At 36.0% G+C, this 17,060-nt stretch overlaps 1 protein-coding gene across 1 annotated transcript in view; it reads left to right on the forward strand.

Moving 5' to 3' along the window:
* The window catches only part of DENND1A (DENN/MADD domain containing 1A), a 184,049-nt gene that overhangs the window by 12,929 nt on the left and 154,060 nt on the right, over positions 1 to 17,060 (forward strand). The window contains 1 exon segment of the mRNA XM_009998932.1: positions 13,582 to 13,625. Within this exon segment, the coding sequence (XP_009997234.1) occupies positions 13,582 to 13,625 (44 nt within the window).

Below are 17,060 nucleotides of genomic sequence, written 5' to 3' on the forward strand. Positions count from 1 at the left end.
GGAATGCTAAGGGAATGCTGCTGAATCCTGAGTGATGAGTAAGGAGTGTTTTGTCCTTCTGAGGCTACAAAGTTTTGGTAAACCAGTTGTCAAAATTCCACATGCTGATAGATTATTGGCTCTTAGTAAGATTATTTTTATGTCTTTTTAAAATGGAAACAACTTTTTTTACACTTTTTAGTAGGACTTCATTCATGCAAGAGTGGGCTAGAAACCAAGGAAGTTGAACTGCAGTATTAGGGGTGACACAACAGTCCCATGGAACACTAAAGGCCTGGGGAGGAATGGCCAGAAAGCTGCTTGGTGGAAAAGGACCTGGGGGTGTTGGATGACAGCAGCTGAATGAGTCAGCATGTGCCCAAGTGGCCAAGAAGGCCAACAGCATCCTGGCCTGCATCAGAAATTGTGTGGCCAGTAGGACCAGGGCAGGGATTGTCCCCCTGTGCTTGGCACTGGTGAGGCCACACTTTGAATCCTGGCATCAGTTTTGGGCCCCTCACTACAGCAAAGACACTGAGGGGCTGGAGAGTGTCCAGAGAAGGACAAAAGAGCTGGGGAAGGCTCTGGAGCACACATGACAGTATTCATAAACAAAAATAGATGTGGTAAGTGAATATAAGTATTTAACTTGTTCAATATTTTATTCTTTATTAAACTATAGAGGTCAAAAATAGCAGAATTTCACAATTTGCCATCTCTCTTGCATGGAGATGGCAAAAGACATGCTTTGTTGCACGTGCAAATAGCAAATGTATCCAGGAGTACAGTAATTACAGGGCTTTAGATTTTGATGTATTTCTTGATTGCTTTGCTTTACTATGGATATGGGATTGGGTCCTTCACCATATCATTTTGCAGCAGTTCTGTATCTAAACTAAATCCTTAGAATGCAGTGAGTATCACATGGACAATTAAAATTGAGAATTGACATGTTTTTAAAATAGTCATGCATCTCAATTTTGTTTATCTCTAAGTTTTAAAAACCGAGTGACCTCATTGCAGCTTGACTATAATTACCATGTTTAAACTTCTATGCATTTTTTAGTTTAAACAGCCTTTGTGTTTTTTTTTAAACCAAAAGAAAATTAATGAGAAGAGACAAAGAGACATCAAAGAGGTTTTCCCTCTGATTGCAGTGTTAGAAGTTTTGCCTGAAAATAGGTTACATTTCTTCTGTTTTCAGCAGAATCCTCATTAACTTTACATTTTAATGATGTCCAGAGCAAATTATACGCTTATGGTAGATGCCTTAAAGGGAAGCTTAAAGGACACCTTTTTAATGTTTGTTTCTTTATTGGTGGCAGTATTTGCACCAGTATTATAAACAGTGTTAGAATACTAAAAGTAATCCCAAAACATATCAGAAATATCTTCCATTTTTGCATATATGTAGTATAAGTATATTTAATATTTAACACCAGTGGAGCATGTTAGGGGGAATATCTTCATCTTTGTAGAAGAAAAATGTGAATCATGTCCTTGGAAAGTGTGTACAAATTACTACTGCATCTTACAATCAGTTTAATTTATAATGATAAAATAAAATAGAGACAGATGATGTAACAGAGGCTCTGAATTGTTTTATTTTCTTGAATCTTTAATGGAGATGATAATTGAAATAATAATAAGTGATAGTTTGTATTTTTACAATGACGTAAGACATTATTGGGGAAACTAGGAATTTGTCTTTTAATGTACATCTACTAAAAATTAAGATTGCATAATTAACTTTTTAGATGAAGAATAATATTTTATCAAATGCAGCAACAGGAACTTGTATTTGGTGCACCTTAAACATGGTTAACTGAAATTGGCAATATATTGAACAGAAGTTGAGCAGTTGAGAATCCAGGTAGTTTGACATAATCTAGAAAACAAAAACCTATCTTAAAAACTAAATTAAAATTGCACCTGCTACCCAAAGAGTATAGCAATTAGATACCGACATTTATTTCTGCTCTCTTTCTTCCCCTTTACACCTTTGGCCCATGGAAGAATATTTCATTGCTGACTGTAGCTCAAGGAAAAGTTAGACCAAAAGGTTTCCTGAGAAGCAAGATTCTCTGTTCCCTGTCCTGACACTTGACATCTGTGTTCGATGAATAGAACTTCTGATTTACATGTGCTGGACTCTAATCAATAAACTACATTTTTAGGAGGTGGGATTTTGGCATGGGGGTAGAAAGAGGAAGAAGTAGGAAGGTCCCAAAGTTCCAGACTCTTAATTCCTGAAGGACTGGTGGTCAGCTGTAGTGTTGCTCTTGTCTGCAGGTCTGTCTTCTGTAGTTGAGTGAAACTGCAACTGCATATGATCACCTGGAATAAGATGTTTGGAGAGGTCAGCTTTGTAATTACGACTACCAAAATAATCCTTTTTGTCCTAAGAATTCCACCTTAAGCATGCTACTATTTTATGTTCTGCTCCTCCACTGAAATTTATAGTGTTTTAGTGTCTTGGCATGCGTACACATAGCTCTTACGTAAATACTTTTTTTTCCTGCTATTTTGAACTGAAAGTAATACTTTTTTTTTTTTTTTTCCCTAAATCATGCCTTGTTGACTTCCTCATTGATTTACACTGCTGTATCTTGGTGGTAGCATTTGATATCACCCTCATTAAAAAATTGCTGTAAGGGTCATTAGACAATACCTTTCTATTTCAGTATGATTCTTACATACTCTTTATGTTAAGTTTCTACACAAACTGTTCAGAAATCTAGATTGTCATAATTGTTTAGGAGTTGTGGTGGACCCAAACAGCTTGTTGTGCCTTAGATGATCTCTTGCTAGAAAATGGGTTTAAGTCTTTCAGATGTTTGGTGCTCTGTAAGCTTGAAAACAGCTTTGGAAAGTGGTGATTTCATTCCTAATTTAGTTTAAATCTTTTAGGTTTGATTCCTTGCATTGTAACTTCAGTTTGAAGATCATACCAGTAATGAAGAAAAAGTTGAGTGCAATTTCCTGCTTCTTTCTCACCTTTATTTTATAATTATCAGAGAATTTACAATACCTTAATCTTTAGTTGAGGTGCATCATAAAAATACTGATTAATAAGCTCCAGCTGAAAGAGAGATATGTGTGTTATTTCCTTGGCATTCAGGATTTTTTAATAGAATAATATTAGCACTAAAACCCGGCAGTGTTCTTCCTGGTAACTTATTCTGCAAGTATTTGTAGTGTGGCTATTTCCAGCCAGCTAGGTGATAATGATAGTGCAAGGTTGAAACATTCCAATCATTCATACGCCTGCCCTCCCTTTCTCATGTGTGTTTCTTTGCTTGCTGTTTCTGCCTTATTTCTTTTGCTTTGTTTTGGTCAGTTCAGTCAGTATAATAGCAAATATAATGGTTTTTTTCCTTTAATAAAGAGTTATGTTAGAGATATACTATAACAGAGATAAGAGCTATTTATGTCCTAAGCTATTGATTTTTAATTAATGTTGCCTGGGCTCATACATGTTGGCAGAATTGCTAACAGCTTGTGGCATTTTTTAATTCACATCTTCTTTTTTGGTATTTTGACAGTGTCATTCATATCTCATGAAAAAGCACCTCGTCAGGTTAAATGTGTTAAAACACCGAGCAAAAAAAAAAAGGAGAGAATGCAACATAGGGCTGCCTGGAAACCTTGATCCATTGCCAAAGTATTTAAACAATTTAGTGTTTTGGTTTTCTAGCTCCAAGCTGCTTCTCAAATCCCTTGCTAATTAATCCAGTTAATTCTTTGTAGACTCACTGTATGCAGGGCTTTCTTTTTCTTGTGCCTCTATCGCTGAGAACCCAGTTTTGTTTGAAGCAAACCTAAGCTCTGTTATAAAGGTTGTAGTAATAAAGTGAGTACTTGCAGATGTAAATAGTGTTTTGAGCCTTTTTAAAAGGAGTTGTGTTTGTGTGTGTAACTTCTAATTTAATCTTTCATGTTTAAAAATTACATGTATATGCTTGTATAAAAAGATGGAGAGAACTTTGTTACAAGTTGGATAATATAAGAAAAGGCAGCAGATCCTCTATGTAACAATTATGTCATGAAGTATTAATGTTGTGATATTACAACTAGTGGTATATGTTTATTTTTCAACAAGTAAATTACTGTAAATTATGTTCATTTCTGTACTCCAATATGGTTTATTTGATATAGGACAAACAAGAGAATTTAATTGGAAGGGGAATATTTAGAAATGACTTGTTGATACTTTGAATTCTCCTCATTAGGGTTCAGAGGTAGTATGAATTCAGAACTGGAAGCAGCAGCCAGGGAGCTGAGAGCTTAGAAGCCCAATTAGACATCGTAGGAGATAACAAGGAAAGACGATACACTCCTCAAGGTGTGCTTGTCTGTGGCAAAGGCTGCTACAGCTCTCGAGCTTAGTTTTTAAGATTTGTTGAAAACTGTTTCCCCTCATCATCCTGCTTATCAGTGCTGAGCATAGGACTGTGTGCAATAATGCAAGTGCAGCTCTAGCTGTCAGTGATGTTTCTACCACGCATGATGAGAAAAAATATCTCTCTGAATGTTCTACTCCATCAGCTTTCTCAGTTATTTTGAGAAGTTGCTTATGAGGACTTGCTGTCTACAGGACACAGCTCTCCCTCCTAGTCTGTGTAGTACTAGATGTTCCTGCAAAGCAGTGGTGATGTGCAGATACTGGACACTACATGTGTACTGCCAGCTGGTCTTAACAAGTTAGACTCCTCATTTCCTTAGTCATCCTCCATAGATTTGCATGTCGGCACAATGGGAGTTGAAGACCTTCAGCACCTTGTTTATCAACCTGTGGAGAAAATTGCGCAAGTGAATTAAAGTTGTGTTTTTAGATTACCTTTGGACTTGGTATTGAAGGAAAACATTGTTTTCAGCAAATCTGCTGCCATGGGTAGACAGATTGAAAAGAACTGGCAGAACTCTTGAAAAAGTCTGAAAGTGTAGTTGGGAGTTTGTTGTGTAATAAAACTGGGCAAGGGAAGAGGAAGGAAATTAATGCAATTGCTAGTTTTATATATGCCTGTTTTCCAGGGCTGGCAAATATGTCATGATTACAAAATGTTCTTGCTCAGAACTAGACTATTCCACTATCTCAGCAGTGTCTTGTTAGCTGGATATGTACTATCACATACTTGGAAGTATCAAGTAACTTAAAATGTTCCTAGTGCATTTCTATTGTGCAGTTAAAAATCCTTTTGATACCTGTGTCTTTTCTACAGTAGCACTAATGTTATAAACACTTTTAGTGAGATTATAGATTTCCTGCCTAGTTGTACTGAGTATCAGCAAGCTCCTCTTTATATAAAACAAGTTATCTTCAGGCTGGTAGTACTGCTTGAAGTGTGCTAAACTTAGTTTCTCAGAAGCATTCTTTTTGTTACAGAATAAAGTGAGTTTTGTTGATAGCAGCTGAAAGCATCGCAGATCTGAACTAGGTCAGTGCTTCAAGTGTAAATACACCCCCAGTCTCGTGCAGTGCTTGGTGCTGGCCACTTACTCAACGTTACTCCAGAAGAAAGTCACTCTGAGTAACTGAACATGCAGTGATTTTTTTTTTTTTTCATCTCATGATCATTAGCTAGATGAGGTGTATTCTTCCATGTCAGGACCCCTTTCTGGCCCCCCCACCCCAAGTTTTAAATACTGTTCAAGAAGTTAAACTTCTGTCATTAGTACATTGAACTCCACAGAAAGTTTTTGCAGGAGAGTGTATTGAATGCTTTGCCTGTTTTTACAAACTTTCCTCTTATTGAATGCTTTGGTTTGGAGGCTTTCACAGAGTCTGAAATAGACAGAGATGCAATAATAGAAATTTTGAAGCCATCAAAATCCCAAATTATTCTGAAGAGCTTGTTTTTTATGAAATCTTGTATTGCTATGCAGGGAGATTCCCATAAGAGGTGGTATTTGTGCAGAGCAGTAACAGAGCAGTGCCATTGGGTGCTGGTGCTAATCTGCTGGAGTAACACATGACAACTTGGAAACTGAAAACAGTTTGAGACTATCAATATTTGAAAGTATGAAAGTAAGGTCAGAGTTTTAAACATTATAAAGTTACATAGCTTGAGGCTTATAAATCAGTATTCACTGTTGCATGTTTAACAAAGAAGGTATTCTCTGTGTAGTTTAGGCAATTATATAATTGCTGAAGAGTAGAGTAGATTTTTTTCTTTCTTTCTTTTTTCTTTTTTAATACAACACTTCAAGAACTTATGGTTGGCTAGAACACTTTTGTTCCAAGTGCTTTTTGAGTCAGTTCAGATTAAAACTGAGATGTGACGGTCCATGTAACAGTGAATATATTTCAATGGTACTTGTATTTGCGTAATAATACATCTGTCTGAATTTATTATGGTTGGTGAATTTTGGAAAGAGATAAAAAAAAGTTAGATGACTGTGGTGTGTTCTGTAATACATTGAAAATATAGGTTATTTGCAAATTGAAATACACATGTATCATTAAAACAAAAAAATGATGAAAACAAAGCAGTTTGGGAAATGTTTATAAAAGTCCAAGTACTTTCTGGTCATGGAAAGCCTGGCACTATGCTCAAAAATACTATTTGTTTTCATTAGCAATTCCTTTAGGTTTGATAATGGAGTTGATTGATTGCCATGGCCATGTTGTGGTTTTACAAGTTTCCTGTAATACAGTATTTCTAAAAAGCACTATGACACAAAAATGTTATTCCTGGCTTTCTTCAAAACAACAAGCAGAATTAAAATTGTCTGTTGACACAGAGAAGTAGAAAATGTGACTTTATGTAAAAAATTACCTTGAAATTAATTGAATAAGAATTTTTTTTTGAATGAAGGTTCTTATTATGCTAATGTTAGGTGTGAATTAAATTGTCTATAAACCCTAATTTTATCAAATGTAAATTTATTTTTGCTAGGTTAAAGAAATTGTTTTGGACTGCATATGCCTCAACCTTCAGCAGAAGCAGTAATCCTGGGAAAGCAGATGGGCATATATAAGCAATTTGAAATACATATCTTGTAAATATTAAAGAGGGTGACTGTTTCTTGTAAAAATGTCAAAGCTCTGGTTGCTTTTGTCTTACCTTGAGTAACCTGAGAATTTGCATTCTGGAAATAGAAGTTAAACTGGCAGGTTTGCACAGTCACTGCCTCTGTCTGATATTGTTAAACTACAGATGATGCTCTAACTCTGGATTAATTTTTGCTGTGTGCTGGTTGTGAGGTGAAGGTCTGCTTATTTGTCTTCTGTTATTGCTTGTGAGACTTAAGAAAAATCTTACCTTGTAAATCCTATCCTCTGTGGTACTGGCACTTCCAGATCGTCACATTTAAATAATAACATGAAATATTACTTAACTGTTTCTTTCATATTTTCAGGACAAGGAGGGCTTGCCAGCTGCTGTTGAAGTGAAGAGGCTGTCACCAGGCAACTCTGCTGTCTCAGAATATAAATACAAAGAGGCAGGAGAGAAACTAGTTCAGTATTCATGGCCTGGGCATTTGAAATGTATCTCCATTAAATTTATAGAGTGGTGAAAAGGTTACAAGGAAAAAAACAAACAACCTGATTAAATAAAAATAAATTTTAAAAATTATTAAAACAAAAATAAAGCCTACTTAAAGTAGGTGTTCCTGTTCAACTTCTACATTTAAACTCTCTGGATCATTATTACAGGCAGCCTGTAAAATGTTTCAAAACACTTGGTATTTAATTTTGTAAGCCAGGCTTTGTGGATTTCTTGAATAGTGAAGTAGGATGTTACCCAGTTGTACTTTTTGCAAGTTCTAGCTGCTGCTTAACTTGCTAATTCAAATTATAGGGGAGAAAAAGAATTAAAAACATAATCTATTCAAAATTTGCTCCTTGCAAGCCTCCTGGAGTTTGGCTTAGATTTCCAGTAATACTAAATTTCTGGGTTAGTTGAAGAACAGATGGTTATGAAGAGAAATATCCCCTTAAGTGCATAGTAAAGCAAACTCAAAAGATTCATCAACCGTGTTTTAATGTGGACTGGAGGTACCACTGAAACAATTAACCATTGAGTATGAAAGATCTTGAGACTTCAAATGGAGATGGGAGAAACATGTAACAAACAAGATTAGAAATAAGTACTTTTCGTCTTCTGTTTTTGATCTCTGTTAGTTTACCTTTGCCTTTATCCTATGCATTCCCTTTTTATAGTTCTAGCTTTAGTTATATCAGTATTATCAGATTAAAAATCTATCTGGACTGAAAGTTTTCTGGTCCTCTTTGTAAAGAAATAATTTTGAGTTTTCTGATCACTGAAGATACCTCATGCTTTGTAACATCTCTTATTTCTTACAATTTAGAATGTTAGTAGAAGAGAAATCGATCTGTACTCTTGTACAACTGTTGTTTTGGGGTTTTTTAAAACTGATTTCTGGTATGGATGCAACAAAGGAGTTCAGGATTTTAATATAGAGGTAGTTCCTCAACCATATTTCCTCTATTGAACACTCTGTTTTTGCAGTACCACTGTTTCACCATTGCCATTAACAGAATTGATAAACTTTTTATTAAGCCTGTATCCAAGAGAGTAAATAATATCAGGAAAAGGTGAAACATATTACCTTATAAAAGGGTCTAACTAGTCTGATGTGCAACTTTTCCAATACCCTTTTGCTTTCCATTTGTCAGATCTTGTCTCTGACACAGGCAGTTTCTTCCAACTGTTCCCTCTTGATCTGCTCTTATTGCCACTTAATGCTGTAGAAGGGAAGACCTGATCTTGTTCATGGGAGAGAAATGGAAGACCTGATCTTGTTCATACTGCAGAAGAGACTGGAAATAAAATATAAATTGAAACAACTTTTCAGGATTTATGGCTATGTTTATGATAACATTTATATCAGAGCTACCTTTGGATTTTAAATGAATTTGGGTTTGAATTAATTTAACCAAGACTCCTTTAGATGGAAAATTGGCTTGGATGCTCAATGCACTGGAAGTCTGATATTTGAGGTTTGTTCTGAATAGGTCAGAAAACTGCGGCTGGACTAATGCAAGTGCTGGAAAACTGGTATGAGGAGATGAGTTAGGAACCCAGCCAGTGCAAGTGTACTGAAACTTAGGGGCAACTTTGACAGCTTTTTCCAGTTCTTGTATTGTTAGGGCTATTATCTCCGTGCTGGTTTTTTTAAAGAAAATATTGTTTCTAAGGCATTATTATAGGTTTTTCTTTTATATCTTGGTTGTTTTCTCGCTTGGACACTTTTAGAAGAAGGAGTACTTTAAGAAGAAAAGATTGAAGTCTTTATAAAGCTTCACATCCAGAAATATGTAATTATTATTCAAAGTGTTTTCTGCCAGAACCTGTTCAGAGGTTTCTTGTCTGTATTTGTGTGTGTGTAGGTTTTTTCTTTCCACGCCCCCTTCACCTTTTTCCCTCCTCCTGCTCTTCCCCCACTCTGAAATGTTACCTCCATGCTGAGGCTGCAGCATTTTAAGGGCAAGAAGAAGTGTTGAGCTGTACTGGATACAGGACATCAAGGAGTTTGCAGAGGTTTGGAAAGAAGATTACTTTTTAGTTGTGCTGCATAAGTACTATAATGTCTAGTGAGTGTTGAAGTGGAAATTGCGTCAAATAGAATTCCATTTAATTTTAAATGGATTGCAGCTATAAAGACCTTAAGGAAGAAAATGTGTTAAATCATTTAGATAGAGAGGAAAAATGAAGTAATTTTCACTGTATCTTTCAATTTGGGATTAATGTGAATGATTTGTATCCAGTATGGGTTAAATCGGCTGATTTATCAGAAGAAGCAGATTATGGTGTATTGGTTTTGTGTGGTTAATTCTGGGAAGTATTTTCTGATAATTTTGGGAATAACTTTCCTGGTTTTCTGATTTCCATACATATCAAATACAGACCAGACTGAGTTGTGCTATTTTTAGAAGTAATTAAGCATGCCTCTTTTAAAAGCAAAACTCTTCACTTTATGATGTAAAAAAAAGTTGAGAGTAAAAGAGCAGCATAGTTACACTAATATGCCATTGTAGCATGTTCCCATCCTGTCATCTGGAAAATTAAATCAGGTTACAGCATGGATTAACATCTAGACTTGTGAGGAGGGGAAGGTAGTGTCTTAAATGCCATGAAATTGAACAATGGGATTATACAGTTCACAGCTAATTTCAATGTTCTTCTGTATTTGACTTTTTGTTGAACAAGATTCTGTGGGGAGAGAGACAGTAATAGGTTTTAGAACTTGGGAACATTCACATATTTACTAAAATACTAACAAATATTACTCGAGTGTGGTGGAGTAATCAGGACAATGCTCTGTAATATATTTAGAGGTGAGGTTGAATGTCTGCTATTAAAGGGAAAAACTAAACATTAGCAGAGAAAACTATATTCACTTAGTGTGGAATCCATGGGTTGTGCTATCCATTTAGTGACAGATACTCTATATGCATGGCAAGGAGTCAAAATGCTGTGGTAACAGTGCAGAAAAGGTTTACTCTTCTATTACTGAGACATAGCATTGTCTTTTCTGAAAAAAAGACAGAACAGAGTTTTCAAAGTAAAAAATGTGTTCAGGTACAACAATTTCACATATTGTTCATATAAGAAGTGATTCAGTAGTTTCCCTCAAAAGCACCTCTTAAATTAGTGGCAAAAGAAGCTGCTTTGAAAAAAACCCCTGTGTCATCTGTTTCATATGTTTTTGTCCTACCTGCTCCTCCCCAGAACAGGTTCCTCATTGTGTGTATCCATTTTCTGGATGAATATATATTTGTAGACTGTGAGCTTTGAGCAGATGTTTGTCTTGAACCTGCAGAAACTGACTCGGGCTCCCTGACATAGGAACTCTAATCACAGTTACATCTTTTCAATTACAGTGTGGTAATGTTTGATCTGGGGGGTGAAATAGTGCTATCTGCTTTGGGATTCAGTCCACCAAAGATACATTCAGTTGTTCTCAGTTGCTTTCTCTTGAAAACAACTGGAACTACTTCAGTTGCTTGAAGTCTCTGCGGCACTGCAAGCATCCATCAAACTTCCTGCTGTCTTCTTACTGAGCCTTGCAGCATCTATATTTTACTATCTAATTTTAGAGAGGTAGAAATAATTTGTCCTTTAGGACACAGATCAATAGACTAGTAAAAGTGGAATGGTATCAGTTAGGAGATATAGAAAAGACTTTGTAATAGCAAATTAAAAATATAGTACCATTAATATGCTACTACATGGAAAAGTTTAGAAACTTCCCATTTCATAAGTAAGATCTAGTACATGTGGTTTTTAAGGAGATTTGGGTTTTCATTTTTTTCCTGTTAAAAAGCTCACTGAAGACACAAGATAAAAAATAGAAATTCAAAATACTTACAGTTGATGAGTAACTAGGTTGGATGACCTGTAGGAAGGGTTCTTGAAATGAAGCACACCTGCCTCTCCAGGTATGCAAACCATAGCAGCAGCAACTAATCCATCCTCGCTGCCTTTTCTTCAGAGGAGGAGGCCAAATTCCTGCTCTGGCATAGCCTGACCAGCGGGGCTGGCGAGTCCTTGCTCCGGGAAGCTGTGGGGATGGGATAGACAGCAGAGACCGATGATTGTGCAACTAGGATGTATCACAATTCTTTCTATAGCAATAGCACTCGGCAAAATTTTGTTTCAGAAGCAACAGTCTTAAACTAATTATACAGGTGATCTGATACTTGGTGTATTGTACAGATCTCAGACTCACAGTCTAACTTTTCACTAGTGCACATTTGCCCTGAAGGACAAATATTAAGAACTGCAGATTTCTGAAACAATTAAGGAAAATAATTCTGTAGTAGATCAAGTAAATGTTTCAGTAACTTTGAAAATGGAAATATCTGCCATTACTGGCTATTGATATTAAAGATATGTTGGAGGTGTAATGATTCTGATGGTATTGATGGTGGAGACAAATTATGGCTTGTTACTTTCTTTTGGTAACCACCATAACTGCATTTTAATTATGTGCCACACTCTAAGTCATTGGCAATGGCTGCGATTAAGACAACATTGAAAAATTTGCCAAATCCCAGTCATTGTCAAGTCAAGTCAACTGATGTACAGTATGTAGTGGACCTTATAAGAGATAGGGACAATGGAAATATTTTAGCTTGTTGTAAGTTGATTTGTTTTGACTTTCACTTGGAAAATGTGATCTATTGCTTTCTTTTTCTCCTTTGTTCTGTTAATGTAGAAGGTTTTGCTCATATGCATATATAAAATTTGATATATTCTGTATGTAATGCGTATGTGTAATGGTGAAATGTTAAAATTAAGCACCTGATGTCTGGAAAGAGTTCAGCTAGGAAGTTTATTAATGTACAGTCAGGCTGTATTTCTAATTAAAAAAAGAATACTTCTTAATCAAAAGTTTGCATCTGCTAGCAATTGAATCACCAATCAAATAATTTATTACTAAAGCCAACTTTGCCAATGAGAGTTCTAGGGTGGAACTATTCTGAAATAACAGTGTCATAAAAATGACTCCCTTCCCCTCAAGCCTTTGCTCCAATGCAGTATAGCAACAATCAGCAATGAGGGTTGTGGATGCAAAGTCACTCCCTACTTAATGATCAGTATTTGTGGAAACAGTGTATTAGAGAGTAAAGAGTCTGGTAACTATGTGCAGTGAATGAAGCCTGATTCATAGCCAAATGCATGAGATGGCACAGAGGGTAAGAACTGGATAGGATACCTGTTGACTTTTCTGTGCCTTCTGAACTTGTGTGGTTGTTGTATGGCTGGTTTTCTAGTTTTTGTAATTAAGAAAATTCTTCTTAGAATGGAATCTGGTCTTCTCAGCCCTATTCCTTTGAAATATGGATAGCTTTGGAGAATTCTGTATTAAACAAGGTGTCATACAAATAATTTCAGCAATGATATTTTGTTGTTTTATGAGTATCTCTGATTAAATTCAGGGAATACTACCATATTATTTATTCTGACAAGCCAAAGGAACAAGGACTTTGCATCAGTCTTGAATTCTTGCTAATCTGAGGCACTAGAGGTTCCAGGGCTACATTAATACCTGTTTCAAATTCTGGATAACTAGTTTTTGTTTTCTAGGGAGCAAACCTTAACCTAAAGTCATTTTGAGAGATCTGGTATCACTGAAAACATCTGTGGAGGTTTATGGATGCGGTGTCTGTAGCTGGAAAACTAGTTATCTGATTACAAACAGAATCCAAGTGCATTTGGTAACCATTTCTTGTGACAAGCCTAGCTGGCAAATTGCAGCCAGAACAATATTGCACAGGGCAACAGCCTCAGGTTCAGTGTAGCATCAGGACAATTCTTATAAAATAATGTTGATAAATATACATTTACATATAGATGTGTGTGTATACTCATGTGTATGTACACACAGATTGTTATGGTTTAATGTATTGTGTGTGTATGTTTTATATGCAATTTTTGTCTTTCTGGAGGAGGCTAAAGGCAGAGCCTTGAAAAGTCCTTCCCTGCTCTTATCAACATAGCAGCCCCAGCTGCCCTCCTTGGATCCCCTGCCAGGGTTGCTATCATCTTCTGATCAAATATTAATGTGTGATTCTCTGCTTGCTCACTAATCCAAAGCCAATTAATATTATCTGTCAATTATTTACAGATCCTGAGGTGCGGAGGCAATTCCCAGAGGACTACAGTGACCAGGTTTGGAATGCGTAATTAATTTTTTTACATGACAAAATTTATTTCAGGGTTGTTCAACATATTATTGCTGCTCTTTTTACTGAAAGAGATAAATGCATTCTTAGGAAGAAAAAGAAGCTGTAATTAGGAGCAGAAGGATATTTTCACATTTAAAGCAGAAAATGGAAGAATTTTGGAATTCATAAGATTGGTTTACAATCTAGTTCTTACAAGCAAATGTGAGATTAGGAAGGAAAATTGATTAATAAATTTCCCTTTTTGCCTTTAGGTGCCACAGCCTGCAGTTCATTTGGCAGTCTTGCTTCATTGTCTGAAAGGTTTATGGCTAGATTTAACCAACACCTGGCACTACAATACATTTTTAAAATTCTTGCCCAATCATGCAGTCTCAAGCCTGTTTCAAAGAGATAGTGTAAAAATATGAATGTGCAGGTAGAACACACAGCTTTTTATCATTTAGTTTATACACAGATTGAATCTGGGAATTTTCACAGGATCTCTAGCTGACTTTGAAATTAACAGCTTCAAGTTACCTTGTATTTTACTGTGCCTCATTAGGAGTGGATTGGGGCAGGGGTCAGAGGTTAGGGAGAGGGGATTATTGCTCTGGTGTCTCCGAGTACTAGTGAGTTAATGCGCTGTTATTGTTTGTCAGCATTTGGGGTAACTGCTGCATCTGGGCTGTGAGTGCAAGCTGATTTCTTGCACCTTTGTTTCTGGGGAGTGCTGAAGTTATGGCATTATATAACTATTTAATATAACACTAAATTTAGCCTCGGTGAGTCTCTATTATTGAGTTAGGGTCAGCAGAGCTATTTTGTATCAGATCTTTTTCATACAATATGAAATTTTGTGGCGTTTAGGCTAAAGCATTGAACAAATTGGTAGATGTGAGAGCTTGTCAGGGCCAGAACAAATAATCACTATGCAATGGGACCCTACCCAGCACTTCTGGGTGTTTTTCTAGTAGTAGTAATAATAGCATTTTTTCAAGCAGCTGTTCAACTACCTGACTGCTTTTCACTGTAGTTTATTACTAAGACTGTCTTTTCAGTATAGCATGGAACTAAACTTTTTTTTGGGACTACATCCTTATCACCACTGCTGGTTTGTAATTTGTAAGTAGATCCCTAAGTTTGTATTTACATGATTAACTAACTACTTTCCAGCATATTATAGCTTATCAGGTAAATCATATGTGAACTGATGGTCCTTCAGAGCTGCTATAGTCAGTTGTGTCCATAATCAAGGTATTGCAGGAAGGTCTTGTGTGTAAAATTATTTTATAAAATTCTTAACAGTCCTCTTTCTTCTGCTGCAAATTATTAGACTTGCATAATATTGCTATGAATATGCAAGACTGAATCAAACTTAGAGGAGCCACAGGCTCATATATAATTCTTAAGCTATTCACCCAATTATAGTCAGAATCTCTGATCTCTGATGTCAGACCCCACCAAATCCACGGCAGAGTGTTTGTGTGTTTGTGGGGAGGGGACAAATTTTTAAATCAGCAAATACTTTTCACTTACAAACTCAGAGGGAAAGCTGGAGAAAGGAGACTAGACTTCTCCATCTCAGAGTCAATTTTAAGAACACTTTCCCTCTTGGTGCACAGAAGGAGTATTTTCTGTGTTAGTAGTAGCTGTACATTTTTTAAGAAGAGAACGTATTCAGAGTTGACAGATTTAGATTTGAAAAATCACTTGTGAATATTCCAGTAAGACAGAGGGGGGAAAAAATGTAGAAAGGAGCAGCTACACTCATGCTTTTCCTGATTAATCTAGAGCCCTGAGAAATATATAGACTGCAGATCAGTCAAGGAGGTTTATTTTTTAAAACTTCTGGTTTATTGTTTTTTGGAAGAAAAGAAAAAATTAGCAGTGCTAAAGCACTGAAGATAAAGGTACAGACCAGGAGACCCTTGATTTTTCTGCATGTATTCTGTGTGTGAAGATCATATGTGTATGTGATAAGCATATCAGTGCAGGCAAAAATTGTTTCTACCAATCAAACATTTATGATTTAATCCAGAAGGAATATTTGAGTTAAATCAACACAAGGTAAAGTACTTATTAGTAAGAAAAAAAAAGGAAAAAAAAATACACCTCAAGTTTTTTTTATTCATCTAAACTATCAGTGCTTGTTTTTACATACACTGTATTTCCCATGTACCAGCACATCTGATCAGAGACCCTCGCTGCTGCTAGATGTTTTATTCTGTGTGTTCTTTGTACCTTACAGTAAAAGAATCTGTCACAAATTATTGTGCCTCACTGCTTTAGAAACTGAGAAAAAAGGGAGGTTAGATTGACATCTGTGACTGAATAATGATGACCAGCCTTTTGGCTCCCCTTGAGCCACAAAGCTAGCACTGCCTTTAGAGAGGAAAAAGGAGTAAGAAGAAAGGGGAGGGATAAAAGAGAGTTACAAATCTGTGGTCCCGGAGATGTATTACTGTTGGGCCAGTTGTCTGCGTGGTATGATAATCCATTTTGATCTTCTGTCTTAATTGTCTGCTAAAGACAAATGGGCAGTAAAAGTTCATCAGTTTCATCTTTTGCTTCTCATTTAGAGACAGAATAAATGATCTATCCCTACAGAAGAAACCTTTCTTTCTGACACGGAAGTAATGCAGACCCAACACGTTTTATTAAAATATTTCTCCCTCATTATTTCAGTCCTCTCAGCTCTGATAGATCTTACTGTTTCATGAAAAATGTAATCTGAAATGTAAATAAGGGGTTTGATACAAAGTAAGGAAGTAATGAGCAGACAAGCCACATTGCAGGAATTTTGATTGTAATTACTGACAAAGTGAATTCCGCGTGTCCTGATTTTTTTTCCCTCAAGTTGTCTTTGACATGTTCAGACCACAATGACATTTATGGTTTAAATCTGTTAAATAACTGTAGAATGGAATATTTTATCGAAAGTGTCACAGAGAAGGTATCTTAGGAGCCCTGCTAAGGAAAGAAAATGCTAATCATTGCTCCAGGCCACTTGAAATGGTTAAAACTAGGGGGCTTTTTTTGAACGGCAGGAGGGGGGCTGAAGTAATCTTGAGATACACGTTTAAATGCAAGAACATATTAACTTGTTGGGGTGTTTTACAATAGTTTTTAAGAACAAAATGTGTATTTATGTATACGTGGTTGTACCTAACATGAAATAAAGCAATTGTTTGCGTTAAAAGCAACAGTTTTTCTGTGCTACCTTTTTATCAGTGGTCTTAGAATTTAAAACAGATGAGAACTCTTAGTTTTTCTTCATAAAATACAGTCACTATAGGTAGAAGTATCCTTTAAAAATAAGTCAATGGTCTAGCAGAAAAATACTTACGTATTACTGCATTTTCTGGTTTGGGTTACTAATAAAACTGTAGTAATGAAGTTAGTTTTTTGTAGGTGAAACCCTGTGCTATAGGAATATTAT

Source organism: Chaetura pelagica, unplaced genomic scaffold (genome assembly GCF_000747805.2).
Source record: "Chaetura pelagica isolate M959 unplaced genomic scaffold, ChaPel_1.0 scaffold405, whole genome shotgun sequence".
Taxonomy (NCBI): Eukaryota; Metazoa; Chordata; class Aves; order Apodiformes; family Apodidae; genus Chaetura; species Chaetura pelagica.